This window comes from Equus asinus, chromosome 24, assembly GCF_041296235.1.
Source record: "Equus asinus isolate D_3611 breed Donkey chromosome 24, EquAss-T2T_v2, whole genome shotgun sequence".
In the NCBI taxonomy this organism is placed as follows: Eukaryota; Metazoa; Chordata; class Mammalia; order Perissodactyla; family Equidae; genus Equus; species Equus asinus.
Window position 1 is genome coordinate 64,736,062 of NC_091813.1, and position 27,966 is coordinate 64,764,027.

Here is a 27,966-nt window from a genome sequence, read left to right on the forward strand (position 1 = left end):
TGCTAAAGATCACTGCCTTTTTCCCTCTGAAAAACATTCAAATTCTAGAGAAAGACTTTCTCAAAATTTTAGCTTGGGTTATCCACCCATCTGTTTAGTTAAGAGGAAAAGAAGGAGGCCAGTCTCTTGATTACCGTTTCAACAGACTATATCTAGACGGAATGGGAAATGTCTCTAAAGCTAATTGGATTCCAGTTGGGAAATGGACTCTGGACAACTGAGAGATAAAAGTACCTTCTGCATGAGGAAACAGAAGCTAGAGCAAAGCTGGGACTATGGGAAAACAAAGTAAGCCTCTCTTCTTGTTCTGCTGAGGGGGTGGGTTATGGATTATCCCCTATTGTGAGTATGAAAAACAGAAGCTACAAAGAAAGGTAGGCTATAGGGGCTTTAGTACTGAGCAAAAAAAGACAGAAGCATCTATGTCATGAACTTAGTGTGGAATATTAAAACCGAAATAATAATTTAAAATAAATGGAAAACAGAATGACTCATCTCCATTATCAGTATTGCTCTAGAAATTCTGAGTGATGAAATACAGCAAGAACGATAAGAATCGTAACCATTGGAAAGGAGATAAAACTTATCACTGTTTGAGGATAAATTGATTATATATAATGAAAACCCAAACAAGCCAACTGAAAAGCTAAAATAGATTTTACTGTATGCCAGCAATAATGGTTCCATAGAAAATATAATGGCTTAAAAAAGGCTTATTCACAATAGGCAAAACACACAAACTACAAAATGTCTAGGAATCATCTTAGAAGAAATATTTGGGAGCAAATGAAGAAATCACAGAAACGTGCTGTGATACTGAAAACTGTCTAAGTGCTTTTGTTCCCTGTTTTGAATTTGTCAAAATGGTCTTCCAGGAAAAGTCAAGGTAGTTTTTGAAACTAGGAGTGATTAGAGGCAACCTGAATTACTATATAGCCGATATAGTAACTCATAATGTTTTAAAAATGTACTAGAACAAAAATCTAGTCAGATCCATGAAACCAAATATATAGTGCTGAAACAGAGTGTAATAGATGGAAGGAGCTGACCTCCCCTCAGGGCATCATCAGGTCTGTGAACAGAAATTCATATGCAGGGAGTGCATTTCAGTTTCATTTAAAATTAGCTGCCCTACCCTAACTTACTCGTGAGCATACGTCACTGTTCTTAAATAAGCAAACCCAGGTACCTGGAGCTACTCAACATGAAATAGACTGCGCGAAGTCTGTGTGAGAAATAGCTCGGTTGTAAACCGAAGCTTATAATTAAGAATGTTTGCCCAATTCCTACTAGGGGATCTTGTTTGAAACCACTGCTCGTTTCCTTTTTTTTTCATATGTACTATCTCAGTAGTCTAGGCGTGTCTGTTCTGATTATATCTCTTGTCATCCCTCACGCTTAGCTGCTTCGATGGAAGACTGCCTTCCTGTCAGTGTAGACTGGAGCCCAGTTGAATTTGTTTCTCTTCATGTAGTTGTATTTTGGATCCTACTGTACCAGGCATAACCTGGAAATATGGTGAAATCCTTCCAGACACTTTCTCGAGCTTCAGTAGCAGGTAACAGGCAGAAATTTCATTTACTTTCTATGATTTTTTTAAAAAGTAATTAAAACAACCTAAGTGGTCAACAATAGGAAAACAGTTAAAAAAATCTTTGTGCATGCACAAATATAACATTATATAGTCACTAAAAATGATATTTTTATGAATTTTAAATGATATAATTCTTTCAGGAAGTGAGCTATGAGTGATATTTTTATTTTCATTTTCTTTCTATATGATGTTTTATTTTTTTCCCTTCTTTTCCAAATTTCCTACAAGTATGAGAATCAGAAAAGCTTATTTAAAAAAAATAAAAACCAAGGTGTTTAAGACTTGGAATGTATATTAATAAGGATTAGTGATAAATAGCAAATCATGTATAAACAACTATTTAGTCATAACATTTAATGTGTACTTTCAGTTGATTTTACAAAAAGACATATATATCTAAGCAAATAAATGACAAAGTCATTCTAATTTGTGTCCCCGAATGCAATCCTCTAGTTTCCACCACTGAACAACTGAGTAAGGTACCACTGTAAATTCATGGCAGTTCATCTAAGGGCAGGAAAAGTTCTTTAAATTGTAAGCCCTTAAATTCTGGACTTGCAAGGCTTCATTATGTACGGTAAGAATGGCAAAGAACACATCTACTCTGCCTAAAATAGGAAGCAGGCTACGAGCATTATAACTGAATTCACCAGACACTCTTTGACTCAAAGAATTGGTAAAAGACCCTGCCGATGGTGCATGTGGTCGGTTGTGTTGTGTTCATAAATATGACCACCAACTGCTGTGCAACACAGTAAGGTATAATAATCCTATGGATTTGATTCTAAAAATAATTTACACCTAGATGAATCTTTTTGGAAGATTTTGCCAAATAGAATCATCTTCAGTGCTCTTCTGAACCAGGGATAGAAAAATGCATAAATCATTGGATTGAAAGTAGAGTTCAAGTAGCCAAACCAAATCAATGCATCATTCAAGCTGTGTGGGATAGCATAGTTCAAGAAAGGATCCATGACCGTGCAGACAAAGAAAGGACACCAGCAGATTAGGAAAACTCCCATCACGATCCCTAAAGTCTTTGCAGCTTTCCCTTCTTTGCTTCGTGAAATTCCATTTTTCTCTTCCAATCCAATTTGAGGGTTCTTGTTTGCATCATTAATTGATCTTGCATGCCCTTTAGCTATGAAATATATTCTATAATAGACACACAACATTATAAACCCAGGTATATAGAAAGAAATCATAAAGGCGAGGACCCCAGATGTTTTGCTAAAGAAGACTGCGCAATGCCCCATGCAGTGAACATGTTTGTAATACAACTCTTCAACTCCTTTGAAGTTTAGCTCCAGAAATATCATTCCAAATGCAAAAAGAGCAGGGATGCTCCAACTAATAGAGATCATCATGAAAATAACCAAGACACCGATCCTGGCTTTGTATCTCAGTGGGTCACACACAGCATAGTAGCGGTCAATGGAAATGAAGGACAAGTGCAAAATGGATGCTGAGCTCAGCATAATATCAGTGCTGGTGTGAATTTTACAGAAGACTTCTCCAAAATACCAGCAATGCTCAACAGATCTCACCATGCTATAAGGCATGACCAGGCACGCCAGAAGGAAGTCCACAGTGGCCATGGAATGAATGAGCCAATTCGTTGGGGTATGAAGTTGCTTGAAGTGTGATATGGAAATAATAACTATCAGATTGCCAACCAGCGTGGTTAGAATTATGAGCACCATTAAACTGTAGAGGGAAGCGCGGACGTCATTTGACCAGCTGCTTTTCACACAGGAAATATTAATTATACTGTGGCAAAAGGACATCATTCCTGAGGGCTATCCACCAGTTTATCTTTTCCTCTGTGTGCTGAGGAATCTTTCTCTGAAATCCATTATCAGGTTAGAGTTCCTTCTTCTTTAATTTCCATATACCTATGCCAGAAACCTGGGAGGAAAAAAAAAAGAGTACATCATCACCAAACCGATTCCTCTCATTTCTAACACATTTACCTATCACCTCTTGCTGAAAAATAATTATTTTGAAAAGAGCTGTTAGTTCCAAGTTTAGTTCAATAGTGCCATTCAACAAATCTTTTTAATATCTACTTGATGCTGGACACTGTGCTAGAAACGCAAATCTGAATTATTGGTTTGAAATATATGAAACAGTCACTTTTGCAGGTCTGAGGTCAAATGATGACTTTTTCATATGCTTTAATCTATGGAAATAATCTTTGCTCAAAGGAAAGTCTTGTGGAAGAGACTGACATTCTAAAGGATAGAAATAAATCACCAAAAAGTTTAGAATTAAAATAGGTTAGTGAAAAAATATTTTAAATATGCTTCTTGTACAGAATATCCACTAGTGCCTGCTTTTGCACTTGATATTACATTTTATTTCTTATTTTATAATTGATTGTAATGGAAAGAAGCTTATGTATCTTTATTTCTAGTTTGCAAAGCACACATACATATCTTCCATGCATTATTTCATTTACCGTTTTGACATCAGTAGTATCAACCTTATTCCTTATGAGGAAGACATGACATGTTTTATTAGCCTAATTTTAATGGCAAGGAATTGAGGCTTAGCTCATAAAACCATTAAAGCTGACATATGACCTGAGGTCTCAGTTACTAGCACAGGTTCTTTTTTACTAATCCAGTTTTTCTTTCCACTGCAGAAAGGATTGACTCAAGATCTATTATTGTCAAGAGCATTAAGCTTCGAACTTTCATGTAAGAATGTACGATGCCTTAAATAATGGTACCTGTTAGTGAAGTGTGATATTGTGGTCCAAATTACTAGAGATTTTAAATATGCTGACCAAAGCGTATGGTAAAACTGAAGTGGTGTAGAGAACAGGGTGCAGAGATGAGAGCCACAAGACCCAAGCTTGGTCTGGGCTGTGGACGTGGCACTGGGGCTCTTTTATTTTTAAGTTCTGAAACTCATTAACAAATTTTTTTTGTGAAATCCCAAATTATAAAACAAATAAAAGTAAAATCTTGTTAAAACAGAGATGGAGCCTTCTACTAGGCTTCCTCTTCATGCCTCTTCTTATTTAACTAAACTCTATCAGTTCAGTTATAAATCTTCTACTTTGACTTTTTTTCTATTTCCCCCTTTTCCTTCTGTCTTTTATTTATGCTGTTGACATATTAAAGGAACCAAGCAACACACCTGTCATCACTGTTCAGACGTGTTTGCTAATTGCTGATGGTCAAAAACGTTCCTACCTGTTGTCGTATTGAGCAGGAATGCTCAGCAGGGACTAGGGTCTCAACAGAAGTAAGGGAAGGTGAGAAAAAAGACGAAATTCAATTTTAGAAAATGAACAAGCCATCTGACAAATTTGTATGCCTTGTGCTTTGTGCATCTCGAATATTCAATTCCCAGATAGAATCAAAATGGTTCCAAGGTTTCCTCAGCCTCCTATATGCATGTCCTCATTGCAGAAAAATAGAGCTTTAAGCAAAGTATCTTGGAAACTATTGATAATATTAATGCCACTTCAGTAGAATAAAATGTCTGCCCAACTTAGAGACTATTATACGTACTTTTCGTGCGAGTATTTTAAAAACTGTTATAATTTCTTTTTAAGTAGATTTACTTGTTTAAATAAATGCCTTATGATGATATTATGATTTAATGTTTATCTAAGAACATGACATAATAGTGATTTTGTTTCTTTTCTTCCAGCTCTGAAAATTTAGCTAGCTAGAAGGGATCAGTACCTGTATATATGAATTACCCAAGTTGAACACACAATAGTAACATGGAAAGTTAATAAATCTCTCTTTGATTATCTAGCTAAGTAAACAGCTCTGTGCAAATGATCTAATCACCCAATGTTTGAAAATGGCATATGAATTAAAAATATATTGGTAGAAGTTAGAGTTTAAAACAGATCTGTCTAGCAGGACAGGAACTCACTGGCAGTGCCCCAACTTCCCAGAAAAAGGCCACCAGCACTAATCCTACCACGCCCTTGGTCCCCGGTCCTGTCAACCATCCATCTCTAATTACCTGTTCTCTCATTGTCCTGCTGCTCTACACAGCTTCTAATCTGAACCCATCTCCCGACTTACCATTACCCACAAAACCCTTCCAAGTGTGCCCTCGGAAGCTCATGGTCATCACCGACTTCCTCAAACTCTTTTCCAAAAGCTTCCCTCGCTTTGTTCCAACTAAAACCATCACTCCTGAGGAAACCTCATCCCCTGCAGCCCTGCCAAGGTGGCCATTTTCTCTCCTGCTTTCTACCATAGGACCTGGAGGAAAAGTAAGTGTCCTCTTGCACTCATTGTCATTGCAGATCATCGTCCCTTCTTCCTTTCTAACCCTCCACCCCTTTGAAGCTCTGTGTTCAAACTGCATCTCTGCTGGCCGCAGACATCTATAGACTCCCAAGTCATTTCTCTGTTTCTTCAAGACGTTAGCTCCGCACCTACTGTCACTCTCTCCAAGGCTACTCCTGCCAAAATTCCTGATACTTTTATTGTCCGAATAAATGATCCCACAATGGACTTTCAGCTCCTCAAGCCTCTGTTTCTTAATAAGCATGTCCTCCACTCCATTTCATCTCACACATCCATGGTCATGCCTTTCTTACAGACAGGGCAGCAAAGAGCTACACACTGAGTTCTGTGATTTGTGTAAGCTAAGTGGTTTTTCCCATCAGTGTTCAGAGGACAATTTGGTGAAATAATTTTGGACTTATAGGTGTAAAACTAAAAAAATAAGTGATTGAGATATGCAATTTTCTTTGGTAAAAGTATAAAAAAAATCTACTGTGGCAGGCCCCTGTGGCCTAGTGGTTAAGTTCAGCACACTCCACTTCAGTGGCCTGGGTTCAGTGCCTGGGTGTGGACCTACACCACTCGCCTGTCAGTGGCCATGCTGTAGCAATGGCTCACATACAAAAAGAGGAAGATTAGCAATGGATGTTAGCTCAGGGCAAATCTTCCTCAGCAAAAAAAAAGCTTCTGAATTTCAGGCACAGTTAGCTTTTAGGGGAGATAATCTTGTTGGACTAGAGACAAATAATATAATAGAAAAGAACAGAAACGTTCCTGGGTACTCTGAAGCTATATATTTTATAATCTGAACTTTCTTAAATCCCCCCTTCTTTTTGGTTTACTTTTATGTTTTTGACTTGAGCACATAGCTTCTAAGCCGAGAGGAAATGCATTGGTTCCTTCCTCACCACCATTTCGGAAGAGGTAAAGAATATGAATGAATTCTATAGAAGGTGTGGAGAGTATGTTCAATAGAAGATGTTCAGCAGAGGAGAAATGTGTACTTTTTGCAACCAGGTCTGAGATTTAGTTATGAAGTAAGAGGAAAGGCAGCCCACAGTGTCCCTTGAGAGAGGCAATCATGGAGGTGGAAGGGAAAAGTCAGAGCCTTTCAAAAACCAAGCTGCAACCACAGGTGTCCAGGTGCAGAGAGCCTGGAGAGGCAGGAGTCAGGCAGGCTTAGATGAGGAGCTTGTCAGCAGGCCCAAACCCTACTGGAGAAAATCACCTGAGCTCCACAGCAGATTTGGGGAGAAGTCAAGATCCCCCGCCTCTTCCCCCAAGGAAACCAGCAGCCTTTCAAGGAAATGGCAGTAGAATGTCCTGGAGTGGCAATAGTGCAGAACCTTCTGCCAGGTATAGGTCCTGGTGTGTCCTTACCCAAATGCACAAGCTAAATAATAGACATGCAAAAACGGTCCCCAAGCAGAAGATGTGGAGCAGTTAAACTGCTGGGGAACTGAAAGCAGGGGCCATGTGATACCTTAAGGGAAACTAAGAAAAAACAACTGTCTGTGACCCAGATGGAAGCCAGAATCTCAACGTTTGGCTGGCTTGTTTGAATTTTTTCCTTAAGTAACTTTGTGTTTCTTCTATGTGGTGATTTTACAGTCACCACAGAATGCAAAATTAGGGATAGCAATATGGGATAGTATAATTCAGGATTTGATTTTTTGTTCTAGAACTTTCTACGGCCATTCTGTACTTGCTTTTATTTAAAAAAACTCTAAAGTATATGATACCCTGAGTGATTTGAGGGAGGGAATTTAAAAGTAATATAGACCTAAAATTGAAACTAAACTTTACTTTATTCAAAATACAATGTTTTGTGATTTCTTATTGCACCTAGATAACATTATAAAAATTATATGGTCCTACAGAAACTACTGTACTTAAACTTTTGGTGAACTTTTAAAGTTCCAGATGGTTCTTGACCAATATTTGACCATTTGAGCATCAGAAAGAAAACATCACCAGCCAGTGCAACCATGAGAGTTTATGAAAGGTCACGAGTCTGTAATGCTCAAAGGAGATGAAAGATTTAAAGTATGCTAGGAAAAGTCAAATACGCTAGTGGATGCATTGACTAGCCCTCAAGTATAGGAAATGTTTGTTCAGAGACCCTACCTGCCCTCTCCCTGTAGATGGGACTGGAAACCTCTTGACTCCATTTGGTTCCAGAACCAAGAAAGCCTGACATTTAACTATACCCTAAAATGGAAAAATAATTGTCAGGATAAAATCTTCTGAAAAGTTGTTTCAATTAAATTTGAAATTTAAAGAGCAATTTAAAGAGCAGTGGGTGTAGCAAGACTAAAGTTTCTAGCCAGGCTGTCAAGACCCTCCCCTGCAGAGAGTACTGCCAGCTCCGGGATGGCCCCATCAGTGTTTCCAGGGAAATGGACACTGCTGAAATTTGCTGAGCTCACTCGCTCTGCACGGCTATCTCACTTTCCTATTTAATTAAAGATACTTGGTACATACTTACGTTCACAGATAATACAATACTTTATCTTTACAGTAGATGTAATTCAGTCTCTTCCTACAAATCTAAAACCTTAAAATAACGTACCTTCACAGAAACAAAAATAAGGCTGACCTCAAACTTTCAAGAATACTGAATCCCTTGTTTTAATGGAACAGTATATATAGGGCCATGAGGAGAAAAACTGGAAACCAGAGAATTTTATATACACATATAAAGGACATATACGGAATAGGTCCTTATGTGACTGTAAAAGATGGCCTAAAATATTCAAGCGCTCACAAAGTACACCACTCACGCATAGTTTTTGAAAAAACGAATTACTTGCAGAGAAGCATTTATAGCTTGTGAAAAGTATGAGAATTAAGATTTCCAGAATTGGGAAGATAAGTTATAAAAGGACTAATAATTAGCTTTATGCAAATCAAACATAGAGTTGAGTTTAAAATAATTCTGGCAAGTTTTGTCTTAAAATTGAAATGCAGTTGATGAAGAGAAACATTTTTTAAAAGTCAAGCACGAGGAAAGTCAAACCACTTAAGAACTAAAGCAAGAACTGCAAACAGACCTGCCGGTGAAAGGAAAGCGCCAGCCCAGGAGACGGACAGACCGACCTTCACGATGCCCCCAAATTCCACACCCCTGACAGGAACCACCAGAAAAGGTTCATACGCCTGTTAAGAAAATACAGGCGCAGCACAGAGCAAGGCCAAGTCCACCAGAAACAGTGGCTAATCCACAGGCGGAAAAATGAGAACTTTGAACAAAATTTAGTAAATGAACCTGAGGAAATAAAATTAGAGCACAGAAAAAGGTTCTGGAACCAAAAGAAATGATATCAGATATTTTTAAAGTCCATCAAGAAATTATATCACAGCTGAAAACAGAATCGCTGACCGTGTGAATCAAGTGGGGGAATATCACTCAGCCTAAGCCAAAAGACAAAGACATGGAAATTTGCTCATTCTTTTTCAATAAATATTGGTTGAATACCTTCCCTCTGTCAGGCACTAGGTGCTAGGGAGAGAGTGACAAACAGACACAGCCAAACTTCCTGCCCTTGTGGACCTTACATTCCAGTGAGGGGGGTACAGACAATAGATGCAATAAATTAAACAAACAAATAAATAAAATGTTAGGTTGCAGTGGTTGCTAAGGAGAAAAAATAAAGTGGGGAAGAGAGATATGAAATGTTTGGGGAGAGGATTGAAATTCAGGATAAAGTAGCCACAGAAGACTAAAGTAAGAAGGTGACTTTCAGGTAAATATCTGAAAGACGTAAGGAGCTAACCACATGGATATGTGGGGGAAGAGCAATCCAGGTAAAGGGTACAGCAAGTGCAAAGGCCCTGAGGTGAGAGCATGCCTAGTGTGTTTGTGAAATAGCACACATCAATGTGGTTAGAGCAGAACAAGCAAAACAAAGTAAAATAGATAGGGAGGCCAGAGAAGCTGCACAAGGCTACACTGAGTAGGGCCTTACAGGTCACAGTAAGAAGTTTAGCTTTGCCTTTGAGTGAGGAAGGAAGACATGGAGGTTTTGAACCCAGCAACGTGACCTGACAGATTCTAACAGATTCACTCTGGCCGCTGTGTTGAGAACAGAGGCAGAGGGCAAGGACAAAGTGAGGAGATGATGAGGAAGCTGCTCAATAACCTGGTGAGAGAAGATGATGGTTTGGACCAGGGCAGTGGCTGCGAGTGTGGAGAGTGGTGGTCAAGTCTGGATGTGCTCTGAAGACACAGCAGGCAGGATTGGCGGATGGACCCAATGTGGGCTGGGAGAGGGTTATCAAGGGAAATAGCAAGGCTTTTGTTTGAGCAGCTTGGTGCGTGGAGGTGCCGTTTCCTGACATGGAAAAGATGGCGGTTGGAGGAAGGCAAGAGGCAGGAGGAGGTTGGGGCTTCAGTTCTGAACTCATGAGGTTGGAGCTGCGGGCTGAGGAGTGTGGTCTTTGGTGCCTGGCTGCCTCTCTGTTCAAGTCCAGGCTTGGCCATTCCCTAGTTCTGTGGCCTTGGATGTGCTAGCCAATCTCTTGGGGCTACAGTTTCCTTATGTGGCAAAAAAAGATCTATTTCCTGGGCTTTTATGAGGCTGGAAGGAGTTAATATTTATAAAGTGCTGATAACAGCCTCTTGTGCACAGTGTTTATCAAACAAGTAAACAGGCAAGGGGAATGTTAAGGCACGTTAAGAGAATACGTAAGAAGCATTGCAAAGCTTTTTCAAGAATGCACAAATATTTAAATCAATATAAAAAAGATGCTCACCAGAGGGTCACTATAGGCAGAGGGAAAGGAGTGGGGAGGGAGATAAACAGGGAAACAATAAGGTGAAATGAAACAAATCCAGGTCGTGTGCCATGAGGGAATGGACTGTGTTTTATTCACTGCTACAGACCCGTGCCTGGGAAATGTCCAGAACATGCACTGAGCACAAAAGTTAACAAAGGATTGAATGAATGAACAAATTAACTATGAGTTCATTAGCTCATTCCTGTGCTCCTTGGGACCAATAAAAGTTTAGGCACAGACAGCCTGGGTCTGAATGCCAGAGATAAAGGAGAAAATCTTGTAGGCATCCAGATGGAAATTCCTTGATTGTGGTGATAGTATCATGGGTGTTTGCATATGTCCAAACTCATCAGATTGTACCCATTAAATATGTGCAGTTCTGTGTATATCATTATATCCCAATAAAGCTGTTTTTAACAAAAGAAAGAGGAAAGAAGATCAGGATAATATAGGACTTCCCATCCGTAATTTTGGAAGTCAAAGGGCAGTGGAAGGAGCTTAGAAACTATGCATGAAATATGGTGGCAATTCAACAACCCTATGTTCAGCCAAAACGGTAACCATATATATAAAGGCAAAAGAATGATAGCAAATAATCTCTAGGAAATATGTTAAACAATGTAAAAATTCAATCAAAACAAAAATTTTTAAGTGGCAAGAGATGAAGAAGAAAAGCAACAATCATGAGTAATATCTAATTGGAGATTTAGTCTAAATCGAAGAAGACTACAATAATATGACGCAAAGCAATGCTTGTGAAATAGGGATTTTTGAAATGAAAAAGAATTAATTTCAAGAAAATGCTTAATATTAACCTGGAATTTGAGTTCTCAGCTATTTCCATAACCCCCAGTTGTTACCACGGTTGGTGAGGGGCTGGCAAAGCAAACTTCTTGACTGGATCTCAAGAGGAATAGCTAACAGTTTAATTTTGGAAAGTCTCTCTAGCAGCATTTTTTAAAGTTTAACTGTTTATATTGTTTGACCCAACAAATGTTCAGTGCAATAGCTTTTGTAAAAGCAATAAAAGTAAAAATTAAATAATCTGAACTTATATCGGACACATACAGCACAGTAGACGTATGATATATGTTCAGTAGGACGTTAAATTGGATCAGTGGTACTCTTTATTTAGAGACATAGAAGGATGTCAAAGAAATCTTGTCAAGTAAAGAAAAAACATCTGCAGAGTATTTTAAAATACCATATATAGGAACACACACACGTATGTTTGTATAAGCATGGGAAATGGGTATGGAATGGTATATCCAAATTCTTAATATTTTTTACTCAGAGATAGTGAAATTAAAAGTAAAAAAAAAATTAAACAGCAATAAAAGGGAAATAATACCAAATTTTAGCAATAATTTTTCCAGGGTGGTGAAATAATGGTTAAGTTTTACTTTCTTCTCTATAATTTCTAGATATTGCAAATTTTCTGTTATGAGAATGTCTCACTTTCATAGTTAGAAAAAATTTACTTAATAAACTTAAATGTCTTGTCTATGAATCAAGCTTCAAATGAAACTTTAAAAATCTATTGGTGAATAATTAGTAATAAATTTATATTATTTGTGCTTCTTTTGCTTGTATAATCCTTTACATGAGTTATTTATCCACTTACCTCCATATGAAAATCACACTTCTATTAAATGTCTCTGAACTGAACCCATATTCTGTTGTTCTACTGTGCAAATTTTGAAACAAAATTAGAAATAGACTTGATAAATAATTTTATTCCAAAAATATTTTTCCAGCTCAGTAATTTATCCAGTATTATTTATTAAAATACTAAAAGTGTTTTGGAAAAAATATTTATTTTAAAGAGGGAAAGAGACAAAGGCCAGGGAAATGGGATTTCCATGAGTTGAAGTCATGATTCTTGGGGTGGGACATCATCAGAAGCAAACTGTGTCCATCCTGAAGAAACAGGAAACGTGGCAAAACCCATTTGTCTGCTTGGACATCAACACAGACCAACAGATGAGAGAGAAAAACAACCTCCAGCGGTATTATGGTCAACAGACGAAACCTGAAAGTGTTTCTGCCACGTAGACATGCATAAGACAATACGTGTCAGATTTAAGTAATCATAACCGAAAGATTCCCATGTTAATCGATCTAAAATATGGCATGTATAGACACACAGTAAAATGTGAAGTCATTTGGAAATGTGCCACAACTTTTCCCACCAAATAATATTTGTGCGTATAAGATTTTAGTTCTATGGTTTAGTATATAGTAACAATAAGATACATTTTCATTTTCAAAACCTGTAAAAAAAACTCTATGAAGACGTTTTATTATGTTAAAACCAACCAACATACGTATCATGGAATTTCTTTCTTCATTTGCAAGCAAAAGAGATAAAAAGTCATGTGTCAACTTTTCAAATTTCCTAGCTTTCCGTAGGGGAATTTTTAATAAAAGCAAAACATTTTTTAAAAAATGTAAAGCAAGGTATTTAAAAATATGTAACTTTTTTTAGCTTCTTTTACTAAATAAAGCAGGTATTAAGTAACTTATTTTCAGAAATTTTGTTAATCTTCCCATTAAATGATCCTAAATTTTAATATACGAGTAAGTACCAAACCACGGATAAGTCTTACTCTGCAGCATCCTCCCTGTTCAGATGGGCTGGTCCCCCGGGCTGTGCTCTACAATTTGCTGTGGCCGCTCAGAGCACTCAGACTCACCTTCTTCGGCAGGAGTGGACAGAGCCGGGGATGAGGGGACGGCAGAAACGCTGCCTGTGTGGAGGCCAGCTGCTTTCACTCCTGCACAGCTGCTCGCAGGCTAGAGCCACTGCTGCTCCACGACAGGCCACAGTTAACATTGACAGAATGACGCAAATATTAAAATCCGAGAAAGATAAGCTGATAGTAAATCTTTCTGAAACAAGGTAACAGTATATTATGGAGAACTGTAACTATAACTGGGGGGGTGCTTCTATTCGAGCCTCAGGAAGCTAGTGAGCAAGTTAAATAGAGAAGGTAAATATGCCTATTACTTTAAAAATAAGCTCAAGCATGGGCCACCTGTAACCACAGTCATGGGTGTTAATAGCACATAAATGAAAACACATGTCCACTCAAACTGCCTTAATTGTTAATTGATTTGAAAGAAAAATGCTCCCGTATGAGACATCTGTACAAAGGAAACAACTATCGCTAAAAAAGCAGTTCATATTCAAAACAGATGACTTGTACTGCCAAAGGAATATTTGTAAAAATTAGAATGTGCTTAAACTCAGTTACATCTTACAGTTAGAAAATGATGTAAGGCAGTGGCTTTCAAACTTTGTTTTAATCACAATATAAAGAAATACATTTTATATTATGACTCAATACACATGTGGGTTTGCATCCATAATAGAAGTATTAAAAGATTAATGCCTAAAAGTTAAATTCATTAAAAAATATTCCTTGCCTCATTCAATTCACTCTATTTTCCATTTAATCCTATTTAGAGATTATATGATCACACATATTTAGCTATTAATTTTTAAATTTCTATGTATAAAACTTCTAAAATGACCCTCTTCTTATCCATGGAGCCAGGGCCTTCAATTTGGTAATGAATAGCTGAACAAGTACCGTTTCTCATCAATTTCTGTTATTCTACAACAGCAAAGCATAGGATCACATGACAGATCGATTATTGGTTCCAATTCCTCACTCTCCTAGAATTTACACCTTTGTCTTTGCTGCATTGTGAGTGGAAGGTACTTCCCTGTTCTTTCAACTTGAGCTTTGCCATTTGACTTCTTTTGGCCAAGGGAATGTAGACAGGAAAAATGTGCCAGTTCCAAGCCGAGTGATTAGGAGGACTCACATGTTCATGAACGCTCTCTGTGCCATCCCCATGAGGAGGACGTGCCCCAGTGAAGCCCGTGGTCCAAGAAGGGCGAGAGGCATGTTGCACAGAATAGGGCGTGAAGACATCTAGCCTATGGCAGAGCCACCCTAGCTGACCCCACAGCTTCATGAGCATAAGTTGCTATTATTTTAAGCTACCGAGTTTTGGGGTGGTTTGTTACATGACATTTTCTTGGCAATAATTAACTCAGTTAATTGCATTTCTAAAAGAAGCCACTGAGATCTATCACCCCATTCTCCTGGCTCAGGATCATCAGAGAAGCACAGACACCACAGGATGGGTCACCTATGATCTGAATAGCCATTCACAAAAGCTGTAATAGCAAAAACAAAACAAGCATAAAATGAAAACTACCCTTTACTAAGAGACGTTACCCTTTTAATAAGTGAATAGAACTCCTGCTTCAGAACTTTCTAGATATTAAAGGTTGAATCAAGAAATAATACCCAAGTTCACTTCTTGTATGTAGAAAATATCATTCGTCTTTCTGAAAACGAGTTCGATGTTTGCCCGAATCATGTACATACCTGTCATTTTGTGAATGAGTTTACTTTGCAAGCAACCACAGCGCCTCACATGTTGGAGTTTATTAAGCTCTAGGAAATCAGAGCTCTTATCTGCTTTGTTCATTACTGTCTCCCATGGCTTAAAAAGGTGCCAGGCAAACTGTAGATGCTCAGTACATATTTGCTGATTAAATAATGTTGAATTACTGGTTAAATTTACTATTTTTAAAGCTTTTTAAATCCAAGTATTACATTAACAAGGAAGTCTCATAGTTCCACTTCTGTTAATTACAAAACTGGACGGCAAGTCAATCTTCCTTGCGTTTTATGTCATCTTCTTTCTTTTAATCTGGAATTTTACTTAACTGACAATTACTGGTGCTAGGCTTGTGGGATAAAAGATAATTATGATTCTTCCTTCCAGAAATAGATAGCTAAAGTTGAGATAGACACGCAAACAGATACTCACAGTGCAAGAAGGAGAGAGCTACATAAAACATAAAGGCTGTATGATGGGAGGAAGTAAGAGAGATCTTGAAACGGTGTGTGGTGGCAGGGAAAGGTTTCACACAGGAGCCGTGTACAAGCTGAATCTGGAAAGAAGGTCTCAGAGGACTTCGCAAAAAGGCTAAATTTAGAAGAGGGAAATACTCACAAAAATACTTTATTTAGTCAATAAAGCAATTTCTTAGTGGACAATTAAAATCCTTTAATCAGTAACAATCATATTTTAAATTTTTATTATCTTATTCCAGCATCTTTCTTATCAACAGAAATGTATTGTGTGTGTGCTTTAGGCATTCCAAGTAAAGTTTCTTTCTCCTTTTTGTTAAATACACACTTAAAAGGAATAGAAGCTAGCAAATGTCTTTTTTTTTTTTTGCCATTCAGTAATGCATTTATTTTTTTATTGAAATACATGTGACATATAACAGTGTGTAAGTTTAAGGTATACAACATGTTGATACAGTTATATATTGTAATACGATTGCTATTGCAATGATAATTGTCCTAATTCCCACTATCCAAGCCCAAAGCTCATGATTTGCTTCATCCTTGTCTCATTTGCAAAGAACGAAAGTGAAGTATCTTGATTTGTATTTGGAATAACTTAATATCATTTTTGTAAATGCCATGTTTCTGTGAATACGTTGATGAGGTTTTCAAAAGATAGTTTTAAAAATTATTTCTACTATATGTAAATAATACTAATTGAGCACTTACCATGAGTGGAATTATGCTAGGTGCTTAAGTAATATTTTCACTTGATCCTCACAATAACCAAATGAAGTAGATATCATTATTCCCACTTTACAGATAGTGATGAGTTTGGGAGAGTTTAAGTGGCTTTTCCGATGTCATGTCACCAACAAATGTGAAAGCCAGAAATCAAGCCAAATCCGTGCTCTTGGAGAAGATTCTAACTGTCTCCAGAGACAAGTTAGTGATACTCGAAACAGTTCATTATTAAAGAAGATATCATGATTTCACATAATCACTTAAATAAGAGAAGACGATTTGTAAAGAAATGGATTGAATAAAGGGAGGAAGGAGGGGGTAGGTAGAGAGAATTCATCTCAGTAATATGATTGTTTTCTCTCTATCCACTTTTTATTAGATATGAAAGAAGATCTTTAAGAGGGGTGAGTCTCTCCACTGATATAGGCTGGAGCAGTGGGTCTTGTTGGTGGTGGAGGGGAGGACTGGCCCCGGGGACATTAGGCAATATCTGAAGACATTTTTGGTTGTCACAGCTGGGAGAGCGAGCTGGGGACAGTTCTATGGCATCTAGTGGGTGGAGGTCAGGGATGCTGCTCAACACCCTACAATGCACAAGACAGGCTCCATAACAATTATCCAGCCTAAAACGGCAGTGGGGCCAAGGTTGAGAAACTCTGGGTTAAAATCATGCTCTCAGTCATTATGAGTATTAAGACTCTCTTGACTAATAATTGGCGAAAACAACAACTTCAAACTGCATTCTTCAAGGAAAAGAGAGATTGCCTGAGATAATGGGCAGAGGACAGGACTGGAAATAAAAGGACAATTACTCACTTCCCAGTTCTATTGAAAACTTTCTACATGGGCATGTTGCCAAACTTCTGTGGACATCAGCTTCCTGATTACAGAATGAAAGGTTGGTCATTTTTCAGTTCCGCCATCGGATAGTTCTTAGAGAAGTCACGTCTGTGTTGCTAGATGTGCATGCAGGCTGCCTGCTGACTGGAGGTTTGAGTGGGACACTCCTGTAGATATTGTGAGCTCCATGAAGCCAGAGACCTCATATGCTTCATTCTCTGCACAAGAGGGGTCAGAGCTTGTGACACTGATGTGGAGGGCATCAGCCTAGTGGTCATAGCTGAAGCTGTATGTGGTAGAGGATTTTTAAAAATCCCCCAAGACAGAAAGAAAGAAAGAGGAAGATGGAACTGTGAGGAATCTCAATATCTAAATGAAGGATGCTTCTAGGTGTTGGAGAGAAAAAGTAGACCAATACAGAAAAGGGGAAAAGAAGAGTTTTAAGATGAAGTCCCGGCATAAAATGCTACAAAGTGACAGAGTAAGGATATGGACTGAGAATAACGTCATAGGTTAAAGAAGGTGTCATTAGTGATTTTGGAGCAAGCTCAATGCAGTATTGTGAGCCACGGGGAGGGGGTCAGAGGAAAGCTAGATTCATGAGACTAGAAACACAAGGTATAGCGAGAAAATAGAGGTAGCCAGGTCAATTAATATTTTGAAACACATGACAGTGAAAGGAAAGTGAGAAATGGAATGTAATAACAATTCAGCGCTTACCACCAGCGTATCAAATTCTACTCATCCTTCAAGACCCAATCCACATGCTACTTCTACCTCATAATCAAAATCAGTTCTGCTCATCCCTTCACTTCCTTAGTACTTTATCTTTTCTATATGCTGCTTCGTAATACAGTTACTCATTTATGTTTTTAGGAATTGATTTTTATATATTAAATGCTGTATTACAAATATTTTCTTGCATATACATACAAACAATATCGACTGAATTAATGGTTGTGTGAGTGGAACTGATATTTGATGGTATTAACTTTACTTGGACCTTGGAATTTTTATCTCTTTCAAAGCTCACTGTCTTTGCTCCAAATATTGCCTCTCATCAGATGACATATCTGGGCCTTAGAATTGCTATCTCTATAATGAATAGATTGGCATAGATAATCCCTATGTTTCTTTTGTCTCTAGTGTTCCATTCATCCATCCATCCATCCATCCATCCATCCATTCATTTATTCATTCATCCACTCAGTGATTATGAAGGAAGTATCTCCTACTCCTATGTGGTGGACTGTGCTGAGTGTTTTTAATATAGTGAACAAGACTGAGCTCCTACCCTCCACCTAAAGAGTTTATGTGCCAATCTGGAACTGCCATCAAACTAAGCTGGTTTGTCTTGCTCCCCAGCCTCTACACCTGAAGGCTCATTTTGCAAAGCTGTGCTTCAGCGAGTCTTTTCAGAGTATCTTCTTCCTAGCTTGGTTGCGGTCAACGCTCTTCAGATTTTCCCCCAGGCTAGGGATTTTGCAGTCCTCCGCCCTCTACACGCCACATCAGTACAATTGTATTATCACTAAACAATTTGAGAGAATCATATGATATGCTTTGAATGTCCCATAAACCTAACATATCTGCCCTAAGCCCTCTTGCTCATGATGGGCAAGTGAATTGGAAATCACCCTTTTCGAGTAGCTTCTTTGGATTAAGGCGTTCTCTCCAGAAATTTTCTTTTAAAATGCAGGTATTATATCACCTGTTGTACTTTATTATGAAACATTGGGACTGCATCCTTTATTTCACACTTCCCGCAGTGCCTTCAATGTAAAGCGAGGAGTGAAGGCGAAGTTCTCAAAGGATTCTCCCCACTGACATTAACAGACATTTAGCACAAGTTATTAGTTAGTACAAGTTAGCCTATGAGAACAGAGCTGCTGGGTCACAGAGTATTAAGATGGAAAGAAGGATTCAGGATAAATTTGGGGCCACTTCCAGTAGGAGGGGGTCACATTATTGAAGCAGGAATATTTTAAATGCTCTGAACTGTTAAAAAGATACTGAAAGCAGATGCATCAAGGCAGAATGTAGCTCGTAAATACCGACGATTTTCCAGTGTAATGGGAGGAGACAAGTACTATAACCAGCCAGCACCATAAATGAATCACATCCTTAGAAATGATGATAAATGCATAAGCAAGGAGTAAAATGTCTGCTTTTGTATCCACATAGGTTTTCCTTATCATGCAGATGAGGGATCAGCAAATTGTTTCTATCTTAAGCTTTGAGGGCCATAGATCTGTGGCAACTACTCAATGCTGCCTTTGTACCATGAAAGCAGCCGTAGACAACACATAAATGAACGGATGTGCCTGTAACCAAAAAAATATTATTTACAAAAACTAGTTCACTGATCTTTGATGTAGACTATGGAAGGAATGCTATGGTGTTTCACACCGTCTATCAAAGCAAGAAGATGGGAATTCAAAGCCATTTTGTTGGTAAGATCCTTCTCTCCATTCTGCTAAAAATGCAGAGGATAACTAGGGTAGAAATGTAATTTGCAATAGAAAAAACATTAGTTGATTGTGGCAAAATTAAGGGAAAAGATGCCACTCTTTACTATTGTATTTGAGTTTTAAATTTGCGCTTAGCTGTTTTCTACCAACATCACAAGAAAGCAATGTTATCGCAGCAAGAAACTATATATATAAATCTCTTTGTAAGGGTACCATGGACATGATTGGTTATTACTTAGAAACTGACCGAGAAATGTCCTAGGCTTAGGAGAATTCCCTGATATGAGGGGCCTTCCCCTTTCCTAATCATCTCTCAATATTTTATGGTAAAGCTAAAAGATTTTGTCTGATGTCTTCCACTTCTCCTTTTTCTCACCTGCCCCCCACTTCTTTCCATTTTAGAGCCCATCCTTTTGGGAATACAGGGTGAATGGTGGTCAATGGCCCTAAGAGTTCAGCAGAAAAACAAGTATGACCATGCCCAGAGTTATTTGCCGCTGAAAAGATGAAGCAAACTAGGTGTTCAATACATAAAGGAATGTCTCAACTTGTGGAGTTCGGGGCAGGTGGGAGAAAAGTCTTGGTATAGAGGATGTGGCTTCAAGTCCATGAAGTCACTGCAAGACCCTGGCATTGTCTAGGACTTCGCCTTTCCTGACATGGGACATGCGTATGGTCAGTTGGGCAGTGCCATTCTTATTGTGGAGAAAGCTGATACAACAAACGATCATGGCCTCCTGAAAAGTATTCCACTAGAAGATAAATCCCTTTTATTCTAATTTTTAAACAATTTTTAACAAGTAGCCTATAGGTATTATTTGAGTTTCCCAAGGAAGCTTAAATCGTGAAGCTGCTGCTGTTCTGAAATGAGTATCCAGCTGGCTTGGTGGTAAGCAATCAATCACTGATGGAGTGCCTCCTGTATGCCAGACCCTGTACCGTGCCATCATATTTAATCAGAGGCTGATGTTCAAGGCCGTTAGGGAATTTGGTCTCACAACAGCAGAGGCAAAGCCGAGAATCAAAGGCAGGCCTAAGTCCAAAGTTCCATCTCTCTGTGCTGCCATTTTCTCTCTCCTGTTACATAAACAACTAGACTCACTCTGATTGATGATTGTCTTTGGAGACTAGTTAGAGTGACTCAATGTCCCACAGCCTGATGGCTTCTGGGGAATTAAGAGAATTTGCAGTCTGGAAAACTGGACAGGAAGAGACCCCCAAAAAAGGCGACTTTGTACAATTTATCCATTTCTCGACTTCATTAGCAGAGAGTGTGTAAGTACAGAACATGACAACAATGCCTCTTACTAGCCTTGCAAAACACAGGAAGCCAGCTATGGCCTGGAGTCCACCGCTACGGAGTCAGGCGACTATGCGGAAAACTTCCTGCAGATCCTAAGTTAGAGCTGAAGTTAGATCTGGGGCACTTATATCTAAATACCTTAGTATATCTGGAGCATTCATAGCTAAAGGGCCTAGCACAGCCCCCCCGGAACTTAGAAACTCAGTAAATAGTAGTTACAGAAACTAATAATAGCGTGGAGCTAAAAATCAAAGTGGTGCTTCAAAAACCGTGTTCAGTTCAGACCAAATGTTAACAGGTCCCATAAATCTCCTAAAACTCCTTTCAGAAAATACATTGACTGATAAATAAAATTATCCTGATGCCACCAACTCTGAAAGTTTTCATGATCATCACAGGGAGGAGCTTTGGAGGATTGTCTGCACATCTGTTCTTTGGCCACCACACGTAGAAGAATGGAACGGAGCAAGGCATTCAGCTTAACCGTTTCAGGAAGGGTGTTCTCTCCTTCTGAACTGACCCTAAGACACTAACTACACCCTGAATGTTAATTTCCCGTCTAACTTGAATTCTGACCCACGTATTATATTCACATGGGCCCATAGAGGGCAGCCTTCCACCAATTTTTGTAGGATGTGGGGTTTTTATGCTGGATCCCTTCTCCCTCCTCCCAAGGGCCCCAGAATGGAGTGACCCAGTGTGAAGTAACTTCGTCCCGCTCATCTGTTTTCTCCCCATGGGAGCAGAAGGAGGGATAAACTAGGGCAACAGTTCGTATTAGTGGACTGCCCACAGTGCGCCATGCAGAACCTTCTCTTGCATCTCAGGAACTCTTGAAGACAGACCTGAACATGCTGCAGGTGTGGGCACAGCCTAAGCTTGGTTACTGTCAATAATAGTGAAGAGAAATAATAAGGAAGAAGAGGAGGAGAAAGAGAGGTGAATAGGGAAGAGAAGGAAGAGAAGGAATCACGGGAGGAGGAGGAAGAGGAGGAGAAGGAAGGGGAGAAAGAAAGGGAGGAGGAACACCTTCCACTGAATCTGTATCAGTCACTGAGCTGAGGGCGTTATGTGAAATCTCTGGTTTATTCCCATCATAACTCTAAATAATAGATACTATTTTTATCATTGCTTTACAAAACAAGGAGCAGAGAATTAGGTAAGTCACTAAGGGGCAGCAGTGGAATTTAACTCCAGATTTGTCTTAGTACAGAGTTCCACCTCCTAAGGACTACCAAGAATTTGGAGAAAAAAGTTCGAATGAAGGGAGTCCCTTCTTTAGAGCTGATTTCTCCAGCAGACCCTCCAAACAGCTGGATGGAGAACAATGAGATAGCTACATTAATGAGAAATTTACTTAAAACCATCTATGGATTTGTGGGAATGGGGAATCTTATTAATTACAAGCTAGGCAGATGAGATAATAACATACTAATAGTAATTTTAAAACATTTTCAAAATAGTGTTTGTAATTGTCTTAATCACTAAAATTATTAAAGTACATTTTTATCAGCAGTCTCTGAAGATAACTTACACATGTTAAATTTAACTTTAACTGAGATAAATATGTGCTTAGGGAATATTTTCAGGCTCTCAGATTTTATTTTCTTGCTGCAATGATTTTATAATCCAGTCTATAACCACTAGTCTCCTAGAACTAGGTACACAAGGTGGCAGGCTTTTCAATTACTTTTTACTCATATTGTGACAGCAAATAAACCCCCAGTTAATTGTCTTTGATACAGCAAGGTGAAATTTTGTCATAAACAAGAAGAAAAAAAATCAGCTGATTCACAATCAATTTCAGTTAAATCAACATCGTAATCTATTAAAACAGCATTTTGTGATACTAATATTTTCATAACTCAATTCAAAGTTTGTCCAATCAACATGTCTACAAAGCACATTGCCCAAACATTAACTGTTTATCAGATAATCTACTATCACACTGACAGGTGGGCCTTATTTGCTTTGGCAGAAATTCAAAGTTTCTGGAAGGTACTGATGGCTGAATAGCTCATTATTCATTTACTGAGTGATTTCTATATGCTAATGTGGAAGATGAATGTAAGATACATGCCTTTGAAAACTTAAACTCAGTGATAAACATTACTAGCACTAACCAATACTTATGAATTGCTTCCCTTTCTTAGACATACAGGGAAATTAGACTTCCTACCCATTTAAATTTGGCGTGGCCATAAGACTTTCTTTGGCCAATAAAATATGAGTAGAAATGATATGTATCACTTTGGATAAAAGCATTTCAGAGGCAGTGTGCAACTTCTCCGTATTCTTTTCTCATGTTCCAAAAATTATGGGAGCACATCTGTTTTATCAAAACAGATGACACGGATTTAAAAAGTCTGGGGTTCTGAGCTATGATATAGAGGCTAGCCGCCCTGGAGTAGACTCTGAATGAGCAAGAAATAAACTTTTGTTTAGTTAAGCTATGAGATTTTTGGTATTATTTGTTACTGCACACTAGTCCATCCTGACTTATACACATTCTAAAGTGAAGGTATAGCATAGTGAAAGAGTATATACATTTGAGGCAAAAGAAGCTGGACATTTTATCCCAGCTCAATGACTTATTATTGGTTGACTTTGAATATATTCCTTAGCTTCTCTAAGCCTCAGTGTTATCCTTTTAAAATGAAGGTAATAATGCTTGCTTCGTAGGGTTCTTTTGCATGTGAGAAAGTGCCTGGCTTTCAGTAGTGTTAAGGCAATTAAACAAGGAGGCGTTAGACTGTGGTGGTTCTAACACCTTAGCAGCCTGTGTGAGCAAACCAAAACCTAAGCCTATAAATGCCTCAAGGTTAAGAAATCAAAACCTAGAACAACCATCACAAAGGGCCAACTAGGCTTTCCCAAATAAGGCAAGCACTTAAGCTATCGCCAATCAACAACTTCCTGCTTTGCTTTCATGTCTTCTCTGTGGCAGTCTTGCCCCTAACTCCTGTGGGTGAAGTACTCCTAACCACTCCTAGTTTGGCATTGCCCCATTCAAATAGGTTTTCGCTCAAATAAACACTTAAAATTTTTAATATACCTCAGTTTACCTTTTCTTTTTAATTTTTATTTATTTTATTTTTTCCTTTTTCTCCCCAAAGCCCCCCAAAGAATAGTTGTATATTCTTTGTTGTGGGTCCTTCTAGTTGTGGCATGTGGGACGCTGCCTCAGCTTGGCTTGATGAGCAGTGCCATGTCCGCGCCCAGGAGTGGAACCAACGAAACACTGGGCCGCCTGCAGCGGAGTGCGCGAACTTAACCACTCGGCCATGGGGCCAGCCCTCTCAGTTTACCTTTTAACAATTCATGCTTGAAAAATGCTTATTATTATTATTCTTCAGCAATAATAATTTTACTTCAGCAATAATAAAATACAGTTAAAATGTCTTAAAAATAAAATGACTCTTGTTGGTGCCACTACACATGGATGGCCGAATGCACCGGGCAGGGCGCTGAGGGGCTGTCAAGGGCTGGAAAACAGCAAAGTAGCGACCACTCTTTGAGGGCGTGAGGAGTGGGGCATTCCCTGGCTTCTGGAAACTGAGTGAGGGGACCATAGAGTCTTGCCGGGGCATTTTTGCATTTTGCAATTGTTTAATTTTTTCCTTTCTTTTCTACAATTTTGGCTATTTTGTGAGACCAGGGGTTCAGGGCAAGCAGGAGCATCCTTCCTACAGTGAGCGGACCACAGAGTCTTTGAACCCCCTCCAAGGACTGACTATACTTGGAATTTGGAACTTCTGTTTGGTATATGTTTTCAATTCTTTGAATTTTTATACAGATACCTAGAGACATCTGAGGAACTTTTTCCGTCTTCTCTGCCAACTTGAAAATGAATACTTTTTTCAAAGGAAGAAGGAAAAGACAACAGCAATATTTTGAGAGGTTTGGGATTTTTTGTGAAAAAATGTCATGATCTGAGATGGAGAAAATGTCTCCACTGAAGCCCACATTCATCCCTCTGCTTCACCTCTGCTGGCTTCCTAAGTCTCTGTTAGAGAACCCGTCGAAGCACTTCTGTCATCACAAGGACGCGTTTAGTAAGGAAGAAAGAAAAAGACAAAATGCTGGATGAAGAGAGTCACGGTTCATCAGCTAAGCAGTCAGTGTTCTTGTGTCCAACCTCATGGAAAACACCCTTCCCTGTGGCAGAATATATGAACTGTGTCGTCATGACCATAGCCTCCACATTCCCATAGCCAGCTGCCCAGCTGGCCCTTCTATCCTGGTCCTGACATCTGGGCTCTACTCACCCAGCATCCTGTCGCAGAACCGCACACACAATCCCATCAGTCCAGGTCAGCTGCTGTCAGCAAACCACCAGACATGGGGCCCATGGATCCTGACAAGATGCAGGTCCCAGTGGGGTACGAGCCAGTTGGGGGAGACCTTGCTCTCTCCAGCATCCATGCCCACAAAATATTTGATTCTAGTAAACCCAAGTTCTCTAAGTTTGAACTGAAAGCATAGTCCATGATTAGGAAATCTCACACAGTCTTCATACCTGGCTGTTGAAATTTAACAAGTACTAAGCTATGAGTAGAAAGAACAACACAGCAGCCAAGTGCTCTTGAGATGCCTGAAGGCTGAGGGAGAAAGAGATTGTTGAGCAGGAGAACTCGGCCCTCCTAGTACAAGCCAGGCCCATTTCCCTGTAGACTGCATTCTGGAGGGTTGGCTTTTGAAGAAACGCACAGTTTGTTTCCTGTCTAACACCACCATACCCACACAAAGCTTTCTCTCATAAGCAGTTTTCTAAAAGTACAAACACGGCTGACTCACCTTTTAATCTGCATCTGTGCTTTGACCTGTGTGTGGTCGCCAGGGTGTGTACAGGCGTGTGTATGCACGTGAGAGTGAGCACCTGTTCTTCTGCATTGCCATTTTAAGAGCCTTTGTCTTTTAGTTAAAAAAAAAAGTGCCATGTTTTTATTGGATTATGCAGAGCTCTCATGGTTTTCCTCCTTTCCTCCATCCCTCTCAGCACTATTGCATGTTAAACCTAATTTACTTTCCCATGTTGCTCTCCTTGGATTCACTAAGAAATTCAGTAATACAGCAGATCTCAATTTTCAAGAGTACATGCTCTTGTTTATGTTTAATCTGTAAATTACTGCTGCCAAGACCAGCTAGGCAGCCAGCTGAAGGGGCGGACGGAATTAATAGAACACAATCTATATTATTCAATGGGACAGGGGACCATCAGCCTCAAGGACTGAGGTGAGGTCCCTCGGATCGCCTCATTTATTTGCGGGTAAAGAATCGAAAGCAATTACAATAGCAGAAACTCATGCCTGCAGGGACACGCAGGCCAGAGTCCACAGGTTCTATTCTTTATCCCCCAAAGCACACCAGCCCATCCCAGGTCATTCCCTTGGGGAGTATCTTAAGGACGATCAGCAAGGTATGCAGGCAGCATTCTGTTCCTGCAAGGCCCCGGCGTTCCTAAGCCCCTTGCCTTTATGCCCGATAACATATTCCCCTCTGGCCTGAGAGTCCAAAGCACAAGCAATCTGGTATAATGATTATGAGAGTCAGCAGACCACATATCCCCCCAGTCACCCATTTGGAATTTATTTTTCCTTAGGCTTAAAGCTTAGCAAGATGCTGCTATGATCTCCTGCAGCAAATTACCACGATACGAATGGCATACAAAATAACAGTGCTACACCCCAGCACCATTGACTTATAGGTTGCTTTCCTCACTTTTGAAGCTTTGGTGATAATTGTCTTCATTTTTAAAGTGCTATTTAGATTTTTTAAGTCCATATTTGCTCACTGTTTTATCTACTACACTTCACTTTAATTATACCAACGCCAGACAGGTAAGAATAGTATTATTAGAACACAGATTTGATTTTGCACCACCTGTACCTAAAGCAATATCCTACTGCACACCAGAGTGTACTGCCTGAGTATTACAGTGGATGTAAGAAATTTTCCCCATCTGAAGATTTTTCTTTCCAAAATCAAAAATTAAAGTGATGCATTTGGAACATGCCCAAAACATCCACAGGATAGAGAATCAGAGGAAATACGAGGAACAAGGGGCCATTTTCAGTGTAAGAGCCAAATGATGTGTTCCAAAAAAGTCTTTGACATTGATATGACTTCCTAGTTGACTTTTTCTAATTCCTCTTGATATTCAAAACATTTTACTGGGCCAGCCCCATGGCCTAGAGGTTAAGTTCAGCATGCACCTCTTCAGCGACCTGGGTTCCGTTCCCGGGCATGAGCCTACACCACTTGTCAGTGGCCACACTGTGGCAGTGACCCACACACAAAATGGAAGAAGACTGGTACAGATGTTATCTCAAGGTGAGTCTTCCTCAAGCAAAAGTGGAAGATTGGCAACGGATGTTAGCTCTGGGCAAAACTTCCTCAGCCAAAAATAAAAACAAAACCAAAAATTGTACTTATTTCTCAGCTTTTCTTATGTATATTTCCATAGATTATTAGAAAAAAAACCTTGATGATTAAAAAAAAATCTGTTAATTAAGTAAATATGTTGATGTTTTTAAGACCCCTTTTCCCAGTAGTGTCACTTCATGAATCAATGATTCTGGAACTTATGCTATTTATTCTACGTTACTTTTTAATGTGTATATTCCCTTATAAAATGGACTTCTGAAAAGTGAATGTAGGAGCTAGCCCCGTGGCCGAGTGGTTAAGTTCATGCGCTCTGCTTTGGTGGCCCAGGGTTTCACTAGTTCGGATCCTGGGCGTGGACATGGCACTGCTCATCAGGCCATGCTGAGGTGGCGTCCCACATGCCACAACCAGAGGCACTCATGACTAGAATATACAACTGTGTATTGGGGGCGCTTTGGGGAGAAGAAGAAGAAGAAAAAAAAAAAGATTGGCAACAGATATTAGCTCAGGTGCCAATCTTTAAAAAAAAAAAGGAAAGAAAAAAAGTGAATGTAAAAGTCACAGGTATTTATCAGGAGGAGATGGTGTTGCCACAAACTAGTTAATCCAATCAATTTAAATTTTATTATAGACCAAAGTAGAGATTATTAACTTAATTAATCTTTGTTATACTGAGTCACTGTAGAAAGTTCTTCAGCCTAAT

At 39.1% G+C, this 27,966-nt stretch overlaps 1 protein-coding gene across 2 annotated transcripts; it reads right to left on the bottom strand.

Moving 5' to 3' along the window:
- Positions 1-673: 673 nt before the first annotated feature.
- Positions 674-27,651, bottom strand: TAAR1 (trace amine associated receptor 1). Of its 2 annotated transcripts, none has more exons than XM_070496459.1 (2): positions 25,674-27,651; positions 674-3,502 (listed from the first exon to the last, which is right to left on the bottom strand). In XM_070496459.1, exon 2 carries the CDS (start codon positions 3,382-3,384, stop codon positions 2,365-2,367), a length of 1,020 nt encoding a protein of 339 aa, XP_070352560.1. In that variant the 5' UTR covers positions 3,385-3,502; positions 25,674-27,651; the 3' UTR covers positions 674-2,364. The 2 variants fall into 2 exon arrangements, with proteins under 2 accessions (XP_070352560.1, XP_070352561.1); XM_070496460.1 differs by lacking the exon at positions 25,674-27,651 and adding an exon at positions 25,145-25,630.
- Positions 27,652-27,966: the final 315 nt, after the last annotated feature.